The 27011-nt window shown below is 30.7% G+C and overlaps 1 protein-coding gene across 3 annotated transcripts in view; it reads right to left on the bottom strand.

Annotated features, from left to right (window-relative positions):
* LOC143085391 (phospholipid-transporting ATPase VD-like) overlaps nucleotides 1-27011 on the bottom strand; it is a 45504-nt gene that overhangs the window by 8368 nt on the left and 10125 nt on the right. For 2 of the 3 annotated variants that reach the window (XM_076261706.1, XM_076261708.1), the window contains 18 exons: nucleotides 26470-26552; nucleotides 24703-24815; nucleotides 21637-21768; nucleotides 20184-20314; nucleotides 18277-18526; nucleotides 17677-17753; nucleotides 15976-16197; nucleotides 10347-10746; nucleotides 9713-9877; nucleotides 6144-6238; nucleotides 4423-4549; nucleotides 3834-3937; nucleotides 3271-3351; nucleotides 2403-2715; nucleotides 1752-1954; nucleotides 1337-1537; nucleotides 618-698; nucleotides 165-269 (listed from right to left, as the gene is read on the bottom strand). In XM_076261706.1, the coding sequence (XP_076117821.1) occupies nucleotides 165-269; nucleotides 618-698; nucleotides 1337-1537; nucleotides 1752-1954; nucleotides 2403-2715; nucleotides 3271-3351; nucleotides 3834-3937; nucleotides 4423-4549; nucleotides 6144-6238; nucleotides 9713-9877; nucleotides 10347-10746; nucleotides 15976-16197; nucleotides 17677-17753; nucleotides 18277-18526; nucleotides 20184-20314; nucleotides 21637-21768; nucleotides 24703-24815; nucleotides 26470-26552 (2883 nt within the window). Of the gene's footprint in view, nucleotides 1-164; nucleotides 270-617; nucleotides 699-1336; nucleotides 1538-1751; nucleotides 1955-2402; nucleotides 2716-3270; nucleotides 3352-3833; nucleotides 3938-4422; nucleotides 4550-6143; nucleotides 6239-8104; nucleotides 8200-9712; nucleotides 9878-10346; nucleotides 10747-15975; nucleotides 16198-17676; nucleotides 17754-18276; nucleotides 18527-20183; nucleotides 20315-21636; nucleotides 21769-24702; nucleotides 24816-26469; nucleotides 26553-27011 lie in introns of all 3 variants that reach the window. The other variant, XM_076261707.1, reaches the window with a different exon arrangement.

Here is a 27011-nt window from a genome sequence, read left to right as displayed (position 1 = left end):
GCATCATTGTGGTTTGTGCTGTCATACATGTTGGATTTTATTAGAAAATAAAATCTAATTTTAACATGCTTCTCCAATATTGTCAGCCAACAGTATGGATTCTTATCAAACATAGTCATTTAATCTTGTCATATTTAATTCAAAATTAGACAATGTGTACTTACCCATGAGAAAGTTTCCACAGCATTATGGAATAATATGATTAATATAAGTCCTACAGTTTGTGTAGTACCAAACTCCCACACACCTGCTACAGAATCTGTGTACACCTGTAAATTAGTACAAAAATCATGTTAACATGTATTTCATATAGCATGTAAATTCTAAATTTCAATAATGAATACACATTGTAAATATTAAGATTTCAGTTTCGGAGTAGTAAAACCTTGAAGTTTGATAATCAAATTGAATTATTGTTTTGAACATTTGGAATATTTTCAAACTTACTGAAATATCATCATCCTTTTTACACCTGTCTAATAAATGTCTGATTAACTTTGGCATTTCACAAAAATGAATGCCAAAAGTACTGGCACCATTATACACAATTTATGACAATACATAACCATTACAGCTGTGGAAAGATAAACAGATCTTTAAATACTATTAAAACTTACCAAATAATTCAAATAAAATAAAATTGCACTTTGGTACAGAGAATCAAAAGCTGCCACAAAGAAAGATTTTCTGGTATACATCTGTAAGACAGGAAATTATATTGTAAAACATGTTTATATTTTATTGATTTGGTATCAACATTGTATCATAGAACACATTTATTTGTTCAGTGTATACTATGTTCACTTGTGTTAATGTCTATTGATTGAGTTAAACCATTTCAATTGATATTTTATTGTGCTTCTTTCTATTTTGTGATGTTACAATATTGTTTCAGATAAGGGTGAAGGTTGGTACCTATTAAAACGTTTTAACCTGCTGCAATTGTTTGCACCTGCCCTAAGTCAGTAATCATTATATACACATTGTGACTTGGGTGGAGAGTTGTCTCATTGACATTGGCAATCATATCACATCTTCTTATTTTTATTTATTAACATTTTAATTAATTGTTTAGTTCAACCATATAAAATGTATGGGTCAATACCAAATATAAGATCACCCATTCACTGCATCAAATAGTTTATCTTATACCAAATGATTTTGGTCAAAATAATAAATTTATATCTACATTACATAAATCAATTTAGAAAAATAGACAAGCAGACAGAATGTTGTCTTTGAAACAGGAAAAAGAAAGATGTAAACGATATTTTCATCAAAGGTTGGAGAAAGAGAATGTTTATAAGCATTTATAATTACGTCAATTATGACTTACTTGATCCTCTGGACCCATTCTATAAATAGAAGGAAATTGCAGCAGTGTTTCAGCAGATAAATCCCGATCTAATATCCCATTAATAATTGGAGGTAATGATGTATATAACACATGCTGGAACATTAGATGTATACTGTCAAACTGTACTGCTCCCGACCAACCAGCATATAACTGGTACCAAAAAATGCAGAACACAGTCACCTGAAAATGAAAGTAGAAAATGTATTGCACAAATCCAGCCCAAATATAACTGGTTCTAAAATTTTGCAAAACACACTCATGAAAAAGTGGAAAATAAATCTACAAGTGAAATGTTCAAATATACAGGTCACGCCTAACTAAATGATGACTGTAAGGTTGAAAACAAAACAATTATATTCAATGGGTTTAATCAAAATAATTAAATTACACTTACCAAGCTTTTATAAAACATAAACGCAGAGAATCTTGATAGTCTAGTATAGCACCAATGACCATGTACCAATAATAACTTTTGAAGGAAACAAAACCTTGATATTGCAAAGTCAGATGCCATGACAGCCTGCATTCCTTCCTGTCCTGATATACCCACTCCTACGTCTGCTGTCTGTATCATACTCACATCGTTAGCTCCGTCACCTGGAATGTACCAGTTAAAGTTATAAACAAGGCAACATGACAAAAATCGTAGCTGAATTTTTTTAACACTTTTCCTCTCTAATATTTGAAATATTGTTCCTAAAATTTGAAAGAAGTAGAAGTTGCACACATGTTGTAGGAAGTATATCCCAAATTATAATGATATAAACGGAAATGCAATGCTTTCTGGTAAAATAATACAAATGAAAAGGAAGTGACTGCCTGATAAATCATTTTTTTACACAGTACAAAAAAATGTACAACTCAACATGAAAGAACAACATTAAATGTATTTATACATGTAAATTAACAGGCATAATACTAATTCAATCAAGAATTTTCCTTGAAATCCCTCCCACATTTAAACCTGTTCATTTAGGTAATATTTTTTATATTCTAGTGGTTTAACCCAAGGCTTAAAGTGAACTTTTGAATATTTCTATCTTACCAATTGCTAATGAGAGTTTCTTCAGATTGTCCATAACCAACTTGACAACCAATCCTTTCTGTATGGGCGTGGCCCTACAGCAGACGACAGATTTACACATCTGTGTCAACCTCAAAAACTTTTTTTCAAGTGATTTCTCCAAACAAAAAGCAAGTGTTTTTCCGTCTACTACCAAAGCATATTCCATTTTTTGAGTGACCCCTCTAAGAGATTTTGTAGACCCCATTCTCCTCCTTGCACTGGAGGGTCTTGGTTGCTTTTTGTCTTTTTCTATCTCTCCTAATTCATGGTCTAAAAATGCTTCTGTTTCCTCCTGTAAACAAATTAAATATTAAGCAAAGTACTTAGTAAAATCCTACAAAGTTCATGGTTTCCAAAGCGCTCATATTTAGTTCATACCTTGTCCGAATTGTGTATTGCTGAGACAGACAAGAAATAAAGTTTGCCATTTTATCATAACTGAGAAAAATTATTTGAGATTTGGACATTCTTTATACTGGACTTTTTACCTTGCACAGGCGCACTTTGTAAGTACTCGTTAGAACTGTATTGTGAATAGGCCAAACTTAAATAAAATCACAGCATTTTTAGTTATTGTCCAACAACTGGATAATTACCCCCTTTTTAATTAATAAAACCCTATAACTCAGAAAATTAAAATCTAAAATTCATAAAAAACCAAAGGAAGCTCACAACAATAGATATGAACAATTCTCCAAAGTTTTATTCAAATTGGTTGAAGTGTTTTTGAGTTAATGTCCGACATGTTGACGACCGACCGACTGACAGACTGACAGACTGACAAAGGTATACCATAATTTGTCCTGTAAATGGGCATATAAAAAGTAAGTAAATATCAAATAATTACCTTATCATTAGCGTTTAATTTGATCATAAGCTGATCCTCATCAAACAGTTGTGAAGAATGAGCTATTTCTATTGCTGTTTCCTGAAACAATATCAACAAATTACTTATCTGAAATATCGTTATACAGATTGCAAAACATTACAATAAGGGGAGATAACAAATTGATTATCTAAAATTTGGTAATACAGATTCCAAGTCATCACAATAAGAGGAGATAACAAATTGATTATCTAAAATCTAGATTTAAAGACTTTTAGAAAGGGATTTTTTTTTTGTTATTCTCCACTGATTTCTGCCACTGATTTCTGGGTTATAGATGAACCAAAATTCTAAATATTTCAACCAAGAACACGTTTTCTATAGGCTTGTATGCAGTTTTATGCATTACCAAGGACTCAAATATCTACAAAAAAACAATTTTGCCAAATCATATCCTAATTTTTGTGATTTTCAATAAAACACAGTAAAAACTTCTGAATTAACAGTGTAGATGTGTAAATGGGATCAATGTCTGAATTTGTAACTGCTTATAAATAAATACCTTGTTAGTATCTAATGCTCACCTGTTTATCTCCTGTCAGAACCCAGACATTAATGCCTGCTTCCCTGAGCTTTTTAATTGTCTCTGGTACCCCATCTTGTAGCTTGTCTTCTATACCAGTTGCACCTATAATGTAAGTTATTAATTTTTTACTAAATATGTTTCTTTATTTTACACATTGTCCCTATTTCAAACTGTTTTACTAATACTATTAGATTAGGAATGTCAAGGTCATATATTTTGCTCTCACATTGCCACAACTATTGTCTCTATCTGAAGCCAGTTCATAAAAGACTTTGTATTCTTTCTTTTTTTCAGATGTTTTTCTTCTGTGTTGATTGATTGATATAAACTAACCTTCTATATATTAAACTTTTCCATTGCAAGAAAAACATTCAAAGATTAAAAACAAAATAGAGAACAGAAATGGGGAATATGTCAAAGAGACAAAAACCCGATCAAAAAGCTATTTCTATGTCACATGATAATGATATCATTTCTGCTCCCAATCTTGTATATGTAACTGCTTCTCAATGGAGAAGAACCATTTCTTTAAAAATAATTTCATCTTTATTTAATCAATATTAAACCTTACATAAAGACAAGCATACCTAATAATTCAAAATCTTTCTCTATATCACATGCTACATCCATAATTTTCTGTTCCCTATCTTGCATTGCTGCTTCTGCTTCTAAGAACTTTTTCTTCCAGCGTTTGTATTCTTTTTTATGCAATATCTATAAACATAAGAGTATAATAGAAAGTTTTCAAAGGATCAAGCACTAGAAAAATGCAAAAATGAAACCAAACAAACAGATTTAGCATTTGCAAATAGCCAAATCTAATTTCTGTAAAAATAAACCCCTTTACCGTATCAAAGTCTCCACTTTCAAGAGAAAGAATTGAGATTTTGAAATGTCTTTGATATCCGCTATCAAAATATTTTTGGTTTTGTATGTTGTTTATTGTTTTTAAGAAATATTTTGGTTTGATGTAAACACTCTCGATGAATGATATCAAAGTTTTACAATTCCTTTCTATGGTGGTCCATATATATCTAATTTACATGTAAATCTGCTAACAGAAAATGAGACCTTGCATTGAAATGAGTCATTTTGCAACTACATTCCAATATATGTAATATAACAGCTTTTGATCAAGTGGCCAAAGAAAGATAACTCTAATTCTAACGATTACTTAAACAATAATGATCATCCTTGATATATTTAGAAGATATATGATTCCTGCACCTTGCAATAGTTATGTTATTTATGAAAAGTATAACATCATTTTGTAACATTAATATTTGATCATATATTTCATTGATAAATTTTTGGAAATGTTCATGGATAGGATGTATAGAATGTTATGTGCAATGCACTATATTTTTTGCTTATTATATTGATATCAAGTCAGTACTAGAGTTTTGATTGCCTTTCATACAATCTTTGCCCAAAAATAAAAAAAAACTCTGTAGGAAAGGTTAGGGCAACACTCTTCAATTTTAACAATACATATTCAGAATTTTTTAAATGCATCATTTTTAATAGTTTAGTTTTTGGCAATTATTCCACAAATATCTAAATGGGTTCTAAAAATAAAGGTCACATTTTAAAGTTTTGTTAGCTTTGTGACTGTATGAATGATATCTTGAAATAGCAATAATTTCAATCTCAATTTTGTCCATTATTTTACAATCTCAGTAAAATGCATGTAAACATTTCTCCGAGTAGTTATGAAAATTATGTTTAAAAGTTTGAAACTGGAAGTCTTGTCTATGACTTAAAAGTCAGTCTGATGATGGAAACAATACATGGATGCATTTTTTTTCTCGTTTTTCTCCCAAAATAACCCAAACTGAATAAGAATGGATGACAAATTGGACAATGCATTGTACCTATTGGACACAGAGGCATGATGATTAATTTATTGCAGAAGGAAGAGAAGCGACACACAAAATGAGGTCTTCTCGTTTAATAGTATATATGATCAGATTTCTAGTGTGCTAAACTAGCGAATACAATTATATAATGTTAGGATAAACACTCTCTATGGTAATAAAGATAGCATTTCAAACATTCTAATCAAACAAAATCTAAATACTGTGGATTCAGTCGTTTTTTTTGTCGATATCGATTTTAGTGGATCACAAAAAAAATGTATTTTCATGGATATTTGATTTCATGGTTTTGACAAAATAGCTTATAGAAAATTTGTACATTATAGAACATTTAAAACTAGTGGTTTCACTTGGCTCACCAAATTAACAAAAATTGGTATCCCCCTAATAATACTGAATCCACAGTAAACTATAACACTAGTCTAACTCACTCTTTTAGCCATACATAATGTACGTAAGCCTTGTAAAGCATAGTTATATAAGTGATCTTCTGTGTCCTCTACAATCTTTTTATACTCCTCGTTTTCTACAAATGGAGGGAAAAAATAGAGCAAAAGCAAAACTAGAGGCTCTAAAGAGCCTGTGTCGCTCACCTTGGTATATGTGAATATTAAACAAAGGAAGCAGATGGATTCATGACAAAATTGTGTTTAGGTGATGGTGATGTGTTTGTACATCTTACTTTACTGAACATTCTTGCTCCTTACAATTATCTCTATCTATAATGATCTTGGCCCAGTAGTTTCAGTGGAAAATGTTAGTAAAAATTTACAAATTTTATGAAAATTGTTAAAAATTGACTATAAAGGACAATAACTCCTTAGGGGGTCAACTGACCATTTTTGTCATGTTTGACTTATCTTTAGGTCTTACTTTGCTGTACATTATTGCTGTTTACAGTTTATCTCTATCTATAATAATATTCAAGATAATAACAAAAAACGTCAAAATTTTCTTAAAATTACCAATTATGGGGCAGCAACCCAACAACCGGTTGTCGGATCCATCTGAAAATTTCAGGGCAGATAGATCTTGACATGATAAACAATTTCACTCCGTCAGATTTGCTCTAAATGCTTTGATTTTTGAGTTATAAGCCAAAAACTGCATTTTACCCCTATGTCCTATATTTAGCCATGGCAGCCATCTTGGTTGGATGGCCGGGTCACCGGACACATTTTTTAAACTACATACCCCAAAGATGATTGTGGCCAAGTTTGGATTAATTTAGCCCAGTAGTTTCAGAGGAGAAGATTTTTGTAAAAGATCACTAAGATTTACGAAAAATGGTTAAAAATTGACTATAAAGGGCAATAACTCCTTAAGGGGTCAACTGACCATTTCGGTCATGTTGACTTATTTGTAAATCTAACTTTGCTGAACATTATTGCTGTTTACAGTTTATCTCTATCTATAATATTATTCAAGATAATAACCAAAAACAGCAAAATTTCCATAAAATTACCAATTCAGGGGCAGCAACCCATCAACGGGTTGTCCGATTCATCTGAAAATTTCTGGGCAGATAGATCTTGACCTGATAAACAATTTTACCCCATGTCAGATTTGCTCTAAATGCTTTGATTTTTGAGTTATAAGCCAAAAACTGCATTTTACCCCTATGTCCTATATTTAGCCGTGGCAGCCATCTTGGTTGGATGGCCGGGTCACCGGACACATTTTTTGAACTACATACCCCAAAGATGATTGTGGCCAAGTTTGGATTAATTTAGCCCAGTAGTTTCAGAGGAGAAGATTTTTGTAAAAGATTACTAAGATTTACGAAAAATGGTTAAAAATTGACTATAAAGGGCAATAACTCCTTAAGGGGTCAACTGACCATTTCGGTCATGTTGACTTATTTGTAAATCTTACTTTGCTGAACATTATTGCTGTTTACAGTTTATCTCTATCTATAATAATATTCAAGATAATAACCAAAAACAGCAAAATTTCCATAAAATTACCAATTCAGGGGCAGCAACCCATCAACGGGTTGTCCGATTCATCTGAAAATTTCTGGGCAGATAGATCTTGACCTGATAAACAATTTAACCCCATGTCAGATTTGCTCTAAATGCTTTGGTTTTTGAGTTATAAGCCAAAAACTGCATTTTACCCCTATGTTCTATTTTTAGCCATGGCGGCCATCTTGGTTGGTTGGCGGGGTCACCGGACACATTTTTTAAACTAGATACCCCAATGATGATTGTGGCCAAGTTTGATTAAATTTGGCTTAGTAGTTTCAGAGGAGAAGATTTTTGTAAAAGTTAACGACGACGGACGCAGGACAACGACGGACGACGGACGCAGGACGACGGACGCCGGACGCAAAGTGATGGGAAAAGCTCACTTGGCCCTTCGGGCCAGGTGAGCTAAAAAAAAGACTTACTCTTTTTGCCAGGACTAAGGTACGTAGTCCTTGAACGGCATAGTTATATATGTGTTTTTCTGTCTCTTCCAGAACCTTCTTATATCGTTCTATTTCTATAAACATATAGGTGTTAAACAAGAGTACTAAATATATATAAGAATAAATATATATTAACAGAACTTGTCAAGTTCATAGCATCGTTTTTCACCCCTCTAGATGCTAAGTGTTTACAGAGGAACAAAATGTCATTTTGCTATGACAAAGAATTAATTAATACTTTTTGAAATTCAATGATTGAAATTATTTTAACAACCATTTTGACTTATCATTATTTTGATGGTATAAAATTCAATTGAATAGGCACAAACCATTTAAAAGGGTATGTGAAGCAGAATAATTTACAGCTTTTACATTAATGCTAGCAAGCAAATCTTTGTTTGGCTTGCTTGCTTTGTTTGTATCAATGTTTGCTCAAGCATATTAATTAAGATAGGCGGGGCTTCAGCTTGTATACATCATACTTAAATTTTATTGGACGTTATGTTGGAGGTTAAGGACACTAAATTTTAAAACATCACATGATACATATTCTCACATGTTTCCTTACCTGTAAAAATACAATACAGACAGGATTCTACTTCGTCGAAATTATCTTCTTATTACGCCAGTTCATTTTCACAATCGTAGAAACGGAAGACAATTTTTTTTTCAGAGATCCAACTTAAAGACTGTCGTCAAGCACTTTTAGTAAAATAGATATTCGAACACACCTACTCTGATTTTGTGATCCATTGGATAGGTATTTCACTTGACCCCTATATTTCATCTTTTAGTACTGTGATTTTTTTTATGTTATGAAGTCAACCTGTAGCTTGCTATATAAAATGATATAGTCTGAAGCGAGATGATGTATCAAATACTCTTGTTTTGTACATTTTCAAGACAAAATATTCATCTCAAACACACCCTAACATAAAAAAGGTGCACCCGATTTTCTCTTTTCGGTACAATTGTTTCCCAATTTTTGGAATATTTTCTTGAGTTGCATGGAAATAACTGACTGAACTAATAGATTGATATGTTATAAAAACAATATAAGGTCAATTAATGTTGAAGGCCAGTTTCTCAGCCTCATACAAGAAAAAAGTTTATATTTTTCTTTCATTGACAAATTATTGTATTTTTACAGGTGAGAAAACATGTGAGAATATTTGTCATGTGATGTTTTAAAATTAAGTGTCCTTAACCTCAGACATAACGTCCAATACAATCTAAGTATGATGTATACAAGCTGAAGCCCCGCCTATCTTAATTACCATGCTTGAGCAAACACTGATACAAAGAAAGCAAGCAAGCCAAACAAAGATTTGTCTTGCTAGCATTAATGTAAAAGCTGTAACACAAAAAGGCAGTGTGATAACTTATGAAAAACTTCTAGAAAATTTAGAAGAAAGGTTGTATAAACTTTATAATCAAATTATTAGTTTTTTAATTTCACACTTATCCAAAAATAATTGAACAAACAAAATTCACAGTTTACATACAGTTCATTTTCTCCAAAAAAAAAACAAACCCAAAAACCAACTTGCTCTATCTGACAGTTAATTGGCGAAGGATGATGTATACCTTTATATTTTTTATCCAGAACACTGAGAACTTGTGAATCTGCTCCTTTGGTTAATAAAATGATTTCTTTGGTCATTGGATGTTTGACGATCACAGACATACGTTTTCTTGTAGAATCAAAGGAAAGGATATGTAATAAATCAAACTCTACTTCCGCACCTTCTCCTGAAATGAAATATCATATAAATTTTAGATACATCATAACAATAATACTTTTTCTCATATCAACTTGATTTCAAATTAATTATAAATTTACAATTTTTTTTTATCACATTGACAATAATAGAAAGACAGAAACAAATTGTCTCTCTGTTTGATAATGATAAACAACTTTTTTCAACTCCAGATTGTAAAATTTTAGATTTTAGACATCCTTGTAAAAGTCAGAAAATTGAAACTGTTTTGAGCAGAAAATATCAGAACCTGGTTGTTCTCAACATACGACACACGTAGATTCAAATTTAAGCTTCTTCACTATTAATATGGGGACAAATTCAAAAATTTTACATTTATTTCATTTTTATTTTTTTTATTTATGTTTAAGAAAGAATGCCACAGACCTCAATGCAATTGAGAAAGTTTCTTGTAATCAAGTGACTTTTCCATTAAATTGTTTTTTAAACAACATCCTTACCTGGAAGATGAACGGTAACTTTTCCATGAGATCGTTTTTTGAGACAACATCCATATGTAGCTGCAGCTCTGACCAGTGCCAATTCATCAGGACTTTCAGCTTCAAATCTTATTTTAGCCATATCTGAATAAACAGATCCAGCTAGACTGCCTTCTGATGGGGTACGAAGTGGGGAATCTCTGCCACCGCTACCACCATTGGCAAAAGACCAAGAATCTGTAAGTTTTGGTGGATGAATTGGTTTTTTCAAAGAGTCTACAGGTACCTTAGAACTGATAGTATTTATAGGAGGTAGGTGTGGGTTATTCCCATTGCCATTTCGTTTACCATTTAACTTCAATAAACGTTTTTCTTGTTTTTCTTCTTCAGGTGATAGATGTACAATTCCACTTTCATCCATCTAAAAAACAAAAAAAAAAAACCTCTGATATAGTTTATATATCTCACTAAGATGACTTGGATTGATGATATTACAATTAGTATTTAATTGACACATTTTAACTCATAAACAAAGACAAACATTAGCTATTATTAATACAGGAGGTGGATTGATTTACTTTGCTGAATATAGTGCTTTAAAAAGTTTACACTTATTAGGTAATTTTCTTAAAAGTATAACTCCTCAAAATAAAAATCCTCCTTATACAATGCCCTACAAGAATAAGGTCCTTAAATATCTTTGAATATTTTCTTTTAAAATAATGATATAAGGAGTTTGCACAAAACAGTTAAAGTTGAAAATAGACAATAATAGTTAACTTAATCACTGGCTGACCAGGTAAACAATTTACAAGTTTTTGTCTAAATGATTGAATTTTCTATGTGTGAGGACTTTTCAATGAATAAAAATCTGGCTGTTGGAACTCCACTCATCTTCATTAAATTTTGTAGAAGTAATTTTTATTATTTGTATTGTTAGGTTTACTGAAAAAATTGGAAAACGTTTGTGAATGGACCCCATAGTAAGAATGGAGTCCCTGCTTGAACTTATCTACCGATGGAAGAACAGACAGAGTTGTACCCCTTACAGTGGCTTACTGGCTTCAAGAAAAAAAAGTATGGAAATAATTTTAATGTATCAATTAACTCAACATGGACTATAAATGTCCTGCACTCTTTTACATTTCGTTTTCTCAGAACTGTCTTGGTAAAGCTACTCAGCTAACCAAGTTGTCCAACAATGATTGACAACTTATAAGATACTCTTCAAAGTGGTAAAGAAGTTTGAAATACATTGATCTTATGCTCTTGAAATAGATTAACTTACTGACTTTTTTGCTAAAATCTTGCCATTTGATGCAAATTTAACCTAGCCTAATATTGCAAATGTGCACTTATAAGTTTGGTACTGAGCAGTGCAATTGGGTAATTTATTGTGTGTTGACTATAAAGTCAGGACTGATAATGTAAATCAAATGTTTAAATTTCTGCAATAGTTATAAATAAAACAAGGATATACTATAGTTAACCTTTTACATTAAGAAATAGTGTCTTCAAAGCATTAGGATTTATTCTTGCTATAGCATTAAAACTATTTGGCATCTATCTATGAAGCTTATACCTTAAAATTTATCTAATGTTTATGAATTAAACATGTGTAGATTAATATTAAAGGTCTTTTTTTTTTTTTTAAAGTTTTGCCTTGATACATTCAGTTTTAAATAAATATTATATATACCATGCACTAAGATAACAAAAACCATTGATTGTATGACAGAATTATTTAGTTTTTGTTGTATTCTTGTTAAAATAATTTAAATTGTATTGAAAAAAATATGCAAATAAGAAATGAAAAGGTACAAGCTTAAACCAGATCCTTTGCAAATTTGAAAAGTTGGAAAAACAGCATGGCATAAAAAAAATAAAGATACATCAAAATAGAGACTTAACCTTTCTTTATAAATACACATTAGGGGTCAAACCTAATACACATAACGTGTCAAGTTTTTACCTTTTTAAAAACTACTAGTAGGCTTATAGAGTACCTTTACCAAGCATTTCTATCATCTAGCAAATCCTATTATGCAGGACCATTTCCTAGTTTATATTGAGTAAATATTGCCCTATACAACTCTAAACTAAGATATATATGAAGTATTTATCATTTATATTTTCCTAGGTGTGTCGTTATTAAACTTATATCAATTTTCATGATTTTATAAGATCTTAAAAATTAAAGGCTTTAATTGAAGAATTCAATAAAGATTTAGCTTGGAATTGACATTTGGTATCACTTTGGAAAAAATATTCATGCATATATCCAATTACACTAACATCACAACAAAATATTCAGGGACACATTTTATACTCATAAGATAAACTTTTGTTTCCACATTTATAATTTTTTAAAACAACAAATTTGCATTCCTACAACTTGACTTCGACACACAATAAATTATAAGCGTTGTTTAATTAGGTACATATTTTCTGACAATAATCATTACCATTTCCAAATGGATGTCTTCCTGAAAACAATGTATAGATGATAATCACACTGCAGTCTAGTTTCTACATATCAGGGCTGTTCTATTACAGCTTATTTCCTAATGTTTGGGAAGTAAGAATTTGGTTAGCTTACTTTATTTGTAAAATGTGAGCTCAAGCATTGTAAATAAGATTGACATCTGCAAACAATATAGACAGGCATAGTCAAACCTATATATATATTATATTTACATTTAATTTATTGTTAGCCCAATTATAATTGTACAATATACAAATAAAACAAGCAAGCTAACCAAAGTCTTACTCTACATGCATTAGGAATTTAGCTCTAAAACATACAGGAACCAAGTTAATGCCATTCTTTTTTTATTCCTTAGATATAAATGTATAAGTTTGTAAATTTTTGTTTTAAAAGGACAAAATAATCAAAATTCTTGAAAAATCTGAGACAGTTATCTCTGATATTGTTAGAATGACAATCTGATGTTCCATATCTATACTATTAAACGAGAAGACCTCATTTTGGGTGTCGCTTCTCTTCTTTCCACGATTAATTAATCACCATGTCTCTGTGTTCTATAGGTAACATGCATAGTCGCATTTGTCATCCATTCTTATGATTATTCAGGTTGAGTTATTTTTGGAGAAAAACGACAAAAAAGGAGTCCGGATATTGATTCCGTCATCAGACTGACTTTAAGTCATAGATAAGACTTCCGGTTTAAAACCACCAATCTTATGATAGATAACAAATATCGAAAAATAAATAAGCCAATCAGAGAGCAAGAACCACAACTATTATACCCCCTTAGAGAGGACAATTATTTTATGCGTTTTATCTACATGTAAACTACGATATGCTACTTTAATATATAGATCCTCTCTGTATTCTGTCTACTGTTTTCTTTGAAATTTTAACAATATAAGGGGTCATACCAGTTGCATATATATTAAAATAAGTAAAACATGTGGAAACAATAATGTGTCCATAGTATACAGATGCCACCTCGGCACTATATTTACTAAGTTTCGAGTTGATTGGACTTCAACTTCATCAAAAAGTACCTCGACTAAAAACTGTAACCCGAAGCGGGACAGACGGACGGACGTCACGATCGAACGAACGAACGCACGGATGTACAGACTAGAAAACATATTGCACATAAATGGGACATAAAAATTAATTGTTGAAAGTGAAAGTAGTGATTTTGCAACAATGAAAGTAGGGTAGAGACTTGAGGGAGGCAGGACCTTTTTCGGGACTTCGGGATCGGGTGTTTATAAGCTCGGGATCTGGGGATTGCTCAATACGGGATCCGGGAATATATTTTTCGATTTCGGTATTTCGGGATATGAATTTCTTTAAATTCTGCATCTTGGGATTTCATGTTTTTAAGACCGGGATTTCGGGATCAGAACCCCTCCGACCACCCCTCAAATTAGCCTTAGTCGGTCTTAGTCATTTATGCAAGATTCATATCCTACCATTGGCATGTTAATAAGGCTCTCAGAAGAAAAAGCACTGATGAATCCGATCGTCCTAGAAGCATATTTTATTAGACTAATAACGGTCGACATATAATTACTTACATTTATTTCATGTTTGAAGCGGTGCAAATTTTAAATTTGATTTGACTTTTACCAAAAGATGCATTGTAGCAAAGGAGAATAATTGTGGTCTGAGGCCAGAAACACGGAAATAGTTGAATTTAACAGAAAGGAAACAAATATCGAACTTTGGAAAAAGGGAGAGGGCTTTTGATACCTTTTCTGAAATTCTCCATGATACATAATTATCTTTTACAAACATCATCCTACAACAGTTCACAAGCTGTTTATGCCCGCGATTTCGCGGGTGTGTTCTAGTATGTTTTAATAGAACAGCCCTTCTGTCATGTCTGTGTATGGTATGAAATAAATATGATATATATGAAAACAAATAAAATTTGATTCTACTAAATAAAACTGTGCTAAGAACATGATATATTTACAACAGGTTGTTAATGACGTTATTTCATAGAACAAATTCAATGAGGAATTTTAAGAGAATTAACCTTAAAAGTGAAGGTAAAGAAATGAAGTACAAAACATGGCAACAGTGAATGTTAAATCCAAAAAATCAGCCATTCAAATAGAACAGAATTCATTAAAATTGCATTATAATCAACAAATATTCCGATTTCACCAGGATAGATGCACACTCGCTGAAGCTAGTTTGAAATATAACGTTCACTTTTTAGCGCATTGTAAATAATTTTAACATTTTAATATTTACATACTAAATAGTGTGTTAAAATAACATTGTTAGGCAATTTATAATCAACCAAAATATGTATACTCCATTTTCTTCCCTTTTTGAATAGGCAGATGAGAATAAGTGAGATTAAAATTTTGGCACAAAGAGGAAAAAAAATCCTTTTCAATTGAATGATTTTTTTTTTTCTTCCAACAATGAAACTGATGGCAAGGTCAAACAATTAAACCATTGTATTTTGGACTGAAATGTATGAATAGGCTGATAGATGGTAAAATCTCCAAAATAATGGACTCTTAAGAATGAATGAACAACGAAAGCTAAGAATAGGGATTGTCCACTTATGTTGGAAAGTTTTAAACAGAAACTCAAGCCAAAACCTCCATAATCTAGCATCTAGTATCAAACACGGTTCTGTAGCAGGACACATATTTGGACTACTTTTATCTAACTTTAGTATATTAACAACAGAATACTTTCATATGAAATGACATTTTGTCACTTTATTTGGAAGTTCAGAATGTTTAAGTATGGCTATGATGTATGTGACAATTACGTTTTTAATGATTTTAAATAATATAAACTACATGAATGATCTAATTCTGATTATAGAAGATGTAGTATGAATCTAATGCAAATATAAATAAACACGATGGTTAGTATTACAAGTGAGAAAAGTGAAACACCTTTATCATAATAAAGATTCTAATAGGTAATTTTCTACATGAATGATTGCTCATTCATTCGTAAAATCCTATTACATACTAGCAAGATGTGAAAATGACACACTTTTTAACAAAACAGTTCACTAAAAATTGAAGCTAGTAAGCCAATTACAAATAACACAGTTAAAACTATTAACAAAGAACTATCTATGTGAGAAAAAGATAAACAAACTGTATCCCTGTCTAATGATTAACTGGTACCTACCAAATCTTCATGAGCATGCGTTGTAACAACAACAGTATTACAAATGGCCATCAGCAGGAAGAAATCTTGTATTTTCTGACTTTTCTGATATTCCATCTCGTTATAATTAGTTGATCTTCCACCACTGCTGTCAACAGTCACTTCAACGTTAGTCAAACTCCTCAAACTCATTGTCATTACTTCTCGGAATAATCCTGGTTCTATTTTTAGATTTTCCATAGTCTATAAAAAAATGAAATATTTGTTGTTATTTATACAGTTTTGACTAATTTTGTATTACAGTTTGCCTAAGGTTGAATATTTTTTTATGTGTAAGTGTTCCATGTTGTCATATATATAATATAAGCATTTTAAAGTGCATGTTTTATTATAAGAACTCCAAATAAAATTTCTCGGAAATGTTTAAAATTGCACACAGCTTAATGCCTTAAAGATGAATCTGTAAAACATTTGGTTAAATTATGTCTAAGCATTTCCAAGGAGATGCAAATTAACAAAGTGTGACACGATAATGCAAGACGACAAAAGTTATCACATTATGCCAACTCAGCAAATCACTACGACAAACATTATCACGTTGTGTCAACTCAGCAAATCACTGCAACTTGGATGTTAGGCAACACAAGTTACATTGTTCAAATAAACATTTTTAAAAGCAAGAAAACTAATTAAATGATGAGTGACACTCAATCAATAAAGCAAAAAACAAATCAAGTCAATCAGTCACAAAGCAGTTTAATTGTATTACTAGTACTACACGCCACAGCCTTACTTGTAACAACTGAACGTCCTCAAATTTCCATAATTTAAACCCTTTTGCAAACTGTTAAAGACATTAAATTACTTTCAAACAGACTTCTTTCCAGTGAAGTAAAATGATTCATTCCCCTTGTTTTGCTCTTATGTTTTGCATACTAAGAGCTCTTTAATCTACACATCCATGTACTGATTACCAAAGTTTTCTGTCTGCTAATATACTTGGTACTATGTTAGCTGTTGTTTAAAAACATGGAGCACCTTTTGGTGAGTAAATGTATAAAGAGAGCTTAGCTTAAAAAGCTTTATATTATGTCCTACAGCTGATATTTAACAATATTGCTATTTTCTTAACATATTGTTGGATCTTGAGTGATAATTGTCCATCTCAAGCAATTCAACTCAAGATTAATGAGAAAATGATGGTGTTGTAGGACAATGTACATGATGTAATTGATGTTGCCTAGGAAAATGGTTCTTAAGAGATTATCAACTTTTATTTCGACTCGAGGACTTTTCTCAGCTACATCAATCTCATCTCGCCCATTGGTGAGATTGTAGCAAAAAAAACTGTCTCTAGTTTTTAAAACCAAAGGTTATCAATTAATGCATGTATAAAATTTACTTTGATTAATGGGAGCCTGCAGGGAAAAAGTAAAATCACAAAAAATACTGAACTCCGAGGAAAATTTCAAAACAGAAAGTCCCTAATCAAATAGCAATATCAAAAGCTCAAACGAATGGATTATGGATAACATATTCCTGAATTGGTACAGACATTTTCTTATGAAGGCACTTTGAGACATTATTGTGTGTAGGTGTCAAATAACTTATAGTAACCTGAAGATGTAAAAGGTGGCACCCTATTTTCAAAGTAACTTCCCTGTATACAAGGTATGGACAACCAGAAAGTCTGTTTTAATCTCGAATAATATGTGTACTTACTGAGCTTGATTTACTAATGTTTGTTCCTATAGAATATCTACTGTCTGTTTCACTGTCATCTATATTCTCATCAAATTCTGGAAATAAATAATATATTAAATTCAATTGTTTTTTTGATATAACCCATTTAATGTTAATGTTTTGAAAGCAGTTTTATAATATAACACAATTTATGCAAATGTTCTGGAAACAGCTACAAGACATGTGAAGCTTTTAAACCAAAATACTATCAATTAGAAACTAATACAATCTCCATGACAATGTTAGGAAATGGTCAGTATAATGTAATAAAATAAATTCCAGATCAATGATTATAATATATTTTAGATTGCTGTATCAATCAATTCATTATAGTATCTCCAGTGCCTTAAACTAATCGGGTGAAATCAGTAATACACAGAATCCTTGTAAGACTTTGTAGTTGTAATGTAATTATGACAGTTGAATACATCTGTTTGTAGTTTGAGAATGTAGGTTAAGTATGACTCAAAGAACATATATGATATAAGATGCTTTCTCAATAATACACAATAAACAGTGTTCTAAAAAATATTGTTGTTGATTGTTATGCAAATTGCTTCTAAGGATAAATATACAAACCTGGTGCATGAGGGTAATCTGTTCCCCAAATTGTACAGGATTTAAATTCCATCTCGTTCTCTGTTAATGTCCCAGTTTTATCAGAGAATATATAATCAATCTGTCCGAGATCTTCTGTAATGTTTAAAGCTCGACACTCCATTCTTTTATCACATTTCTCATAATATAAATCCAGATCATAATTAATAAAGAAAACTTGTCCTAGTTTGACCAGTTCTATTGACACATATAAGGCTAATGGAATCACAGTCTGAAATGAAGAGAAAATTATTCTGAAAATTTTCTGAGAAAATATGTGGAAGGATAATTAATCTGATTTACCATCATTTTCTAGCAGCCTTTGGATTATAAATTATACATTTATGATCTTGACGGTTGGTTACTACTACTTTGCTTTCAGAACGTTAATTTATTCAGATTTCAATGTAAAAGCTGTGATTGCTATGTGCAAGGGGTTCATTTTCTAACTCAGAACACCTAGTTTCAATCTCTTTAATCCAAATTTTTAGTTTGTGTTAAAGGTTGTTGCAGAGTGGTGTAAGAAGTTCATGTACTGTATTACTAGCTGGTCAATTTTTAGTTTGTTAAAGGTTGTTGCAGAGTGGAGTAAGAAGTTCATGTACTGTATTATTAGCTGGTCAATTTTTAGTTTGTTAAAGGTTGTTGCAGAGTGGTGTAAGAAGTTCATGTACTGTATTACTAGCTGGTCAATTTTTAGTTTGTTAAAGGTTGTTGCAGAGTGGTGTAAGAAGTTCATGTACTGTATTACTAGCTGGTCAATTCTGAAGATGCCAGTTTGAACCCTGCAATGTTTGAGCCTCCATGATGAGAGGTAAATGAAAAAAAAAGCTTTGGACACAACAAATCCATTAAGTGTTGTTTTCATTTTTTTTTCAACTTCTAACTAGCTTTTAATATTTACAATCATTTGTCTTCTTGAGTTGCGCAATATTTTTTTTTAATTTGTGTGAAAAAAAACATTTTAAATATAAGCATTTGTTCATAAACTGTTACAAACAATAATCGTAAGAAATATTACCAAAACATAATGCTCCCTTCGTTGCAAGGGAGACATTACAACACCAGTAAAAAAAAAGTCAAATCTAATAACCATATAAGACAATCCTATTGTAACAAGTGTCCATGAATATACTTCAAATGATAATAATATTTTCATAATTAGTCATCATGCAAAACTGTCAAAGCATCAAATCTTGCAGTCTTTGTACTTGTATATTCTTTTCTTTTTTTTTTAATCTTCTTGTTTTAAATGTTTCAACAAAGATTTCATTATCTGTAACATTCACAGAATCAAATTTCATTTCATCTTATAGCTAATATGTAACTGATATTGATTTTTCTGAAATTGGATATTATATGAAATATATGAAAGAAAGATAACCTTTTGTTTTATTTGGTTACACACCTTTTTCATACCTTTAATGAATAATGATTTTAAAATGACTTTTTAAAAAATGCATTGATTCAGATTACTTTCTAACAAATAAATGCAATATGGTGTTATACAATTTCCAAATAAGCATGGACAACGGTATGTTTATAGATGAATTGTTTGTAAAAGCACATATATTACATCATTGCAGTTAGGTAGACCTCCATGTTTTAATGAAAATTCAGAATTCCTTATATCTTTGATGCCTTTGGACACAATATTTTTTCAATAATTTGTTTTTATTTGGAAATTTATTTAATGAACTAATGATACTCCCAAAATTTTACAGCAATTATCTTAATATGTTGATTAGAAATTTTAATTTTAGAACCTTGTATTATTAAAATACACTGAGAATTTAAAGAGTCAACCAGGAGAGAATGAAGGAGAAAGACTTTGTTCCCTCATCACATCCCTCCACTTTAAATAGTTGAGAGAAGTTGATAATTTGTACCTGGAATAATATAATGTAGGTAAAAAATACAACAAATCCCTGGAAATATGGATTGTACCACTCCTCACTCTCAAATGGGATAAAAGGGACTATGGTACTGTCTTCAAAGGCTCCTAACCATACTGCACTCACTGAAAAGAAAAAGGAATACAACATTTTTATCATTCCTTGGATATCAATTTTCATGAATTTTGCGAGTACAGGTAAACCACAAATTTAAATGTTCAACGATGTGTAAATTTTAAATAAACTTGTTTGACGATTTTTGTAATATCAGGAAATAAAGTACCCACATTAATTCAATTTTTCCTTATTTCAGAAAAATTGCAATTGATAACCACAAAAATAAATGAACTCACAGTAATTGAACCATGAAATTATGGGTGAAAAATATAAAGATGAAGCTAGTAATAATAACATTTAAAAAAAGTATTTAGTATATGAGTGTGACTTTTAACCAATATTCTTATTAAAAAACTATATGAATAAATTGTTTTGTATTGCAACATATATGACATATATATATGGAAGAGTTCATGCTGATTCAATGTGACAATGCTAATGGTTATATTCAATTTTGTTACATCTCTTTTTTTAGATAAAAATAATGTACTTCAGGTAAAATTTATAAAAAACATGGAGATAAAAATCAAAAGTAAAGCAATGAAGCGAAGGTCATACAGTGACCTATATATTTGTTAACCTCTATGTCTTTTTGGTATCTGGTTGAGAATTGTCTCATTGTCAATCATACCACATCGTTCTATTTTTATAAGCAAGATAATAGCAGTATAAACTATCAAAGAAAGCTAATCTTATGTTAAAACCATCATGGTCATAGAGAACTATTTTTTTCCAATTATCTTCGGTTAACATGACTATATCAAATCTCATTTCTACCCTTTACCTTTGATCTAATAACAGTTTATATTTCTAATAAGGAACAAAATATACACTTTTTTCCCAATATTTAGAATGTAGAAATATAAGCATCTTATTACTGATAAAATAAAAGAATTTTCAAAAAAAAATCATTACTACAAATAATGATCATACATAAAAGTTAGAATAAAATTATATTACTTCCTGAATTGACATGACAGAAGTATCATATTTATATCATCTATAAATAACGGTAATTTTTTTTTCTCACAATATCTGTGTCATTGGTATAATTATAATATTTTATTACCAGTATATATATTTTTTTAGTCTTTCGAAACATGTCATGCATTTTTCTCCATTATCAAAGATTTCATGCATTGATAAATCAATACCAATTCTGCCAACTTGAAATTTAGTCTACATTCAACTGAAGATAGAATGGTTGCAGTAGCAGCCCTACAGTCATTTTCGCAAGAATTTATATTCAATTTGGTTACAGAAATTTAACAATTTTCACTTGATCAGCCAAAATATTTTTAGACTGAAAAAAAAATAAAAAGTAACTTACTGATTGCAGAAAGAAAACACATCAACAATAACAAAACAACACAGTAAATAACGTCACGGTTTATACGTCTCTCTAATTTGCTACGTTTATATCGTGGAGATCTGTTATTCAACATTGCTTTTGTTTCATGACCTGAAAAATACATTGAAAATGAAATACTTCTTAATCTAAAACAAATAATAATCAAAATCCAGATATATCTATCATGTACAAGGCAAGTCGGAAATAAAAAATATGCTCACTGAGTAAACTTTATCAATTGTATTGAATTTTTGCCTGTTTAAATGATTGCTTTGTGTAACTAACTTTCTGAGGTTAGTTTAACTTAAACTAAGGTTAATTTTAAATTTAATTTCAGCTTACAGTCTTTTTGTCTTGATTGTATATAGATATAAGAAGATGAGGTATGAGTGCCTATGAGACAACTTTCCATCCAAGTCACACTTTGTAAAAGTAAACCATTATAGGTCAAAGTACGGTCTTAAACACAGAGACTTGGCCAACACCAAACAGTAAGCTATAAAGGGCCCAAAAAATCACATGTGTAAAATCATTCAAACAGGAAAAACCAACAGTCTAATTTGTATTCATTTATTATATACAGTCACTGACTGTAAACAGGTATGCTAGTAGTCTGATGTTACTATGTATTATTGTCATTTTGTTTATTTTCTTTGGTTACATCTTCTGACATCAGACTCAGACTTCTCTTGAACTGAATTTTAATGTGCGTATTGTTACATGTATGCGTTTACTTTTCTGCATTGGCTAGAGGTATAGGGGGAGGGTTGAGATCTCACAAATATGTTTAACCCCGCCGCATTTTTGCGCCTGTCCCAAGTCAGGAGCCTCTGGCCTTTGTTAGTCTTGTATTATTTTAACTTTTAGTTTCTTGTGTACAATTTGGAGTTTAGTATGGTGTTCATTATCACTGAAAGAGTATATATTTGTTTAGGGGCAAGCTGAAGGACGCCTCCGGGTGCGAGAATTTCTCTCTGCATTGAAGACCTGTTGGTGACCTTCTGCTGTTGTCTGCTCTATGGTCGGGTTGTTGTCACTTTGGCACATTCCCCATTTCCATTCTCAATTTTATTGTAATGTTAGCAATATTACCTATAATGTTTTGAGTTGAATTAAATTATTTTGCATTTTATTGTTTTTACATTTTAAGACAAAATAACTAGTTTTTAAGCATTGGTGTCAGAAAGTGTATGCCAAATATAATAAAATACACAAAAAATAAAACGTTTGGAGTTTCATCAGTTCAATGAAATCTGATCTAATAACTAAAGGTAACAAGAGGCTCTCAAGAGCCTGAATCGCTCACCTGAATTTTTTTGGTTTAATCTCTCATCAATGATTATTTTGGCTTTTCAATTTATTTAAATGTTCTTTGAATCGTCCTATTTTCTTCAAAAGCAAAAAAAAATCATTTTCTCCTATGTTCTATTTTAGCCATAGGAGCTATGTTTCTTGACATACAAGGAAATGAAATATAAAATTTATACTAGATACTCTGAAACTCTGAAACTCATTTAGCCTAAGTTTGGCGGAAATTGATACAGCAGTTTCATAAGAGAAGATTTTTTAAAGTAAGTCAACATGATGAACAAATTGTGAAAAAAGTCTTTAAAGGGCAATAACTCCTAAAGAGGTCAATTGACAATTTTGGTCAAATTGACTTATTTGTAGATCTTACTTTGCTGATCATATTTGCAGTTTACAGTTTATCTTTATCTATAATAATATTCAAGATAATGACCAAAAACTGCAAAATTACCTTAAAATTACCAATTAAGTGGCAGCAACCCAACAATTGGATGTTTGATTCATCTGAAAATTTCAGGGCTGATAGATATTGACCTAATGAACATTTTTACTCCATGTCAGATTTGCTCTTAATGCTTTCGTTTTTGAGATATAAGCCAAAAACTGCATTTGACCCCTATGTTCTATTTTAAGTAACGGCGGCCATGTTTTTTGACGGATCAAAAATCAAAGCACACACTTTGTGCAGGATAATCTAAGGAACAACCATGCTAAGTTTTAACCAAATCCATTCAGTAGTTTCAGAGGAGAAGATTTTTTAAAGTTAGCAAATATGATGAACAAATTGTGAAAAATTGTCATTAAAGGACAATAACCCCTTAAGGGGTCAATTGACAATTTTGGTCATATTAACTTATTTGTAGATCTTACTTTGCTGATCTTTTTTGCTGTTTACAGTTTATCTTTATCTATAATAATATTCAAGATAATGACCAAAAACTGCAAAATTTCCTTAAAATTACCAATTAAGTGGCAGCAACCCAACAATGGTTTGTTTGATTCATCTGAAAATTTCAGGGCTGATAGATCTTGACCTAATGAACATTTTTACCCCATGTCAGATTTGCTCTAAATGCTTTCGTTTTTGAGATATAAGCCAAAAACTGCATTTGACCCCTATGTTCTATTTTAAGTAACGGCGGCCATGTTTTTTGACGGATCAAAAATCGAAGCGCACATTTTGTGCAGGATATACTAAGGAACAATCATGTTAAGTTTCGTTCAAATCCATTCAGTAGTTTCAGAGGAGAAGATGTTTGAAAAATTGTTAACGACGACAGACGACGACGACGACGACGACGGACGCCAAGTGATGAGAAAAGCTCACATGGCCTTTTAGGCCAGGTGAGCTAAAAAGAGAACATTATCTAACTTTGTAATTTAATTCTATTTAAAATGAGAAAAACATTTTATTTAATGACATTTTCAATAACAAATCTACTAAGGTCACAGTTTTCTGGTTTATTTTAAATTTGTAATTTGGGACCCTTTATAGCTTTTTTTATTTGACAAAGAGTTTTGCTCATTGTTGAAGGTTGTACAGTCACCTTTAGTTGTTAACTGCTGTCATTTGTTCTCATATTGAGAGTTGTCTTGCTGGAAATCATATATAACACATCTTGTTATTTATACAAGAAGAAATGTTCAGTATGATAAAAGAAAAGATAATATTTTTACAGATTCTGTAAGAAGAGACTGTTAAAGCATAATAAACAAGTTTTAATGTTAAAACGTTACCTCCATATACAACCATTCCCTCTATAAAATCTGTGTTTCTGATAGTACATCCCCGCAGTAACAGATTGTCTTTATTTAATGGTACTTTTTTCTTTCTATCTGGACCATGTTTACTGAAAGATTATACAAAAAATGATGTCAAAGAAAAAACCTAGAAATAATACAAATATTTTGTAAATTGTAATTGTAATATGTTTATAATTGCCATAATTGTTACGAAACAATGGGGAAAAATCTTGTCATACAAGTAAGAATCCTGTTAGATTCCAGTATTATTTTTATTGAAATAATATAGAGAAATCTCATTTCAAGATGGGATGGCAAAGTTTTTTTGGTCACTTTTACTTTATCATCATAATTTGATTAAAGGGAAACTAATATGATTTGACAGAAAAACAAAGAACTTCAAATAAGGTTTCAAAATGTTCAATAACACACTCCTTTGTGTTTTTAAATATAGACTATCAAAGTCAAGACAATAGCATATCATTAGACCATTTCTTTTTTCTATAAATAATTTTAAATACAAAACCAAGCTATTGAATAATTACATAATATATAACGGTAGTAACTTTGCATTAGATATTCATTACAGTACTTATGTTGTATTGTACTAAGTATTATTCTATTAAAATTTTAAATCCTATGTAATTTAAATGTGATAATAGTGTATTTATTTACAACAAACAACAGACTTATTTTATTGTTTATCCTTGTCTGTGATAAATCATTAAATATACCCAGTATCTGAAAATTGATCCAGCCCCATAGGCTAAAGTGACAATAATTCAATACTGATCTTATCTATGGTACATGTAACAGATGGGGTATGGTGTGTAAAATTTTTCAACAGGAAGAAAAATAGGTTGTATTACAGTTTATATTAGTACAATTGTACCTTGTGTGTCTTTCACAAAAAATCTTACGACTTACATTGACCTTAAGTACACTGAACTGTTAAAGTCTTACGATTGATTTATGTCGTTAAATTTGTGTGAAACAGGATCAGATTCTAAATCATATCAAAGTAATATTTACTGTTTTTTTTCTACGAAATACAGTAAATTTTATTTTCACAATTTTAGTGACTTATATCTATAAACATGATTAGGTGTAGTCCAAATAATTAAGACATCTTGCAAGGCTATTTTATTTTTTTTCTGGGACGCCCTCCGGAGGAATTATTTAGACTTGTTTTGGTGAAACAGTAATTGGAAGAATTATATAAAATGGGACGGTGATTGTCATTTCAATTCTACCAACGAATAAGACATAACTATATGCAATCCACAAATTAAAATTAGGGCACAAACATTCAAGCAGAAAAAAATCTAATTATTTCTGGAATGCTCCTTTTAGAAGAGTGAAGAACACACACGTTAACTTGTTTTAAGTTTTATGAATGCATTCATATTATGTGTACACACTTAATCCTATAAAACATGTACATTTAATACATAAATAGGTTCAAGGCTAATCTGATTATACAAATCTTATTGTTCATACCAGCATTACAACAATCCAGACGTAACTATACTGTTGCATCACATACTTATAATTATGTATGTACATGTATGACATGGGGATTGAAAGTATGGATCTATGAATAATTAAAATTATATTACAAAAAAAACCAAGTATCCCTATAGATTGAAGATTATAACGGAAGTAGGAGAATGGTTGATATTCAATCAATTTATTTTCTCTTACATGTCCTATAATACATTGTAAATTCTTTATTTTAATTCTAGATGTATTTCTACTTACATATAACCTGTGAATTTGTATATTTCTGCATTAGGTAAATCACATTCTACTTCATAGCAAAACTTTTCTGGTTTAAATTTGTCCTGAAAAAGAAAAAAAGCTAAATTAGTAAAATTATAACTACAAATGTATAACTAGACAAAGTGATACCCTGGCACTCCACTTTGAAGTAACTGTTTTATAACAAAGTCATTGTAAGACTTTCTCTGAGATATAAGTGTGTCTGAGAGACACAACTGATGTCCCCACAGAAGTAAAGTGTTATTTCAAACTAAACAAAGTTGAGCAGGAGAGCACATAGGTCTACAAAATAATTTGACTGGACATTTAGTCCAATATGAAGTATCACTTATGACTAAACATGTGGTCTTCCAAGTGGCTTTAACATCACAGCATTGGGATACTTTATTATTATGTGATGTGATGCTATATGTGATTATTTTCTAATAGTTTGTGTTATGAATGTATGGACGTGATTCTATAATTTCTAAAATCAAGGTTTCTATTCAAAACTTCTAGTTTAACAGGATGTGAGATTTTTG

This window comes from Mytilus galloprovincialis, chromosome 8 (genome assembly GCF_965363235.1).
Source record: "Mytilus galloprovincialis chromosome 8, xbMytGall1.hap1.1, whole genome shotgun sequence".
In the NCBI taxonomy this organism is placed as follows: domain Eukaryota; kingdom Metazoa; phylum Mollusca; class Bivalvia; order Mytilida; family Mytilidae; genus Mytilus; species Mytilus galloprovincialis.
The sequence above is the reverse complement of the archived record's forward strand: the minus strand, read 5'-3'. Positions and strand labels throughout refer to the sequence as shown.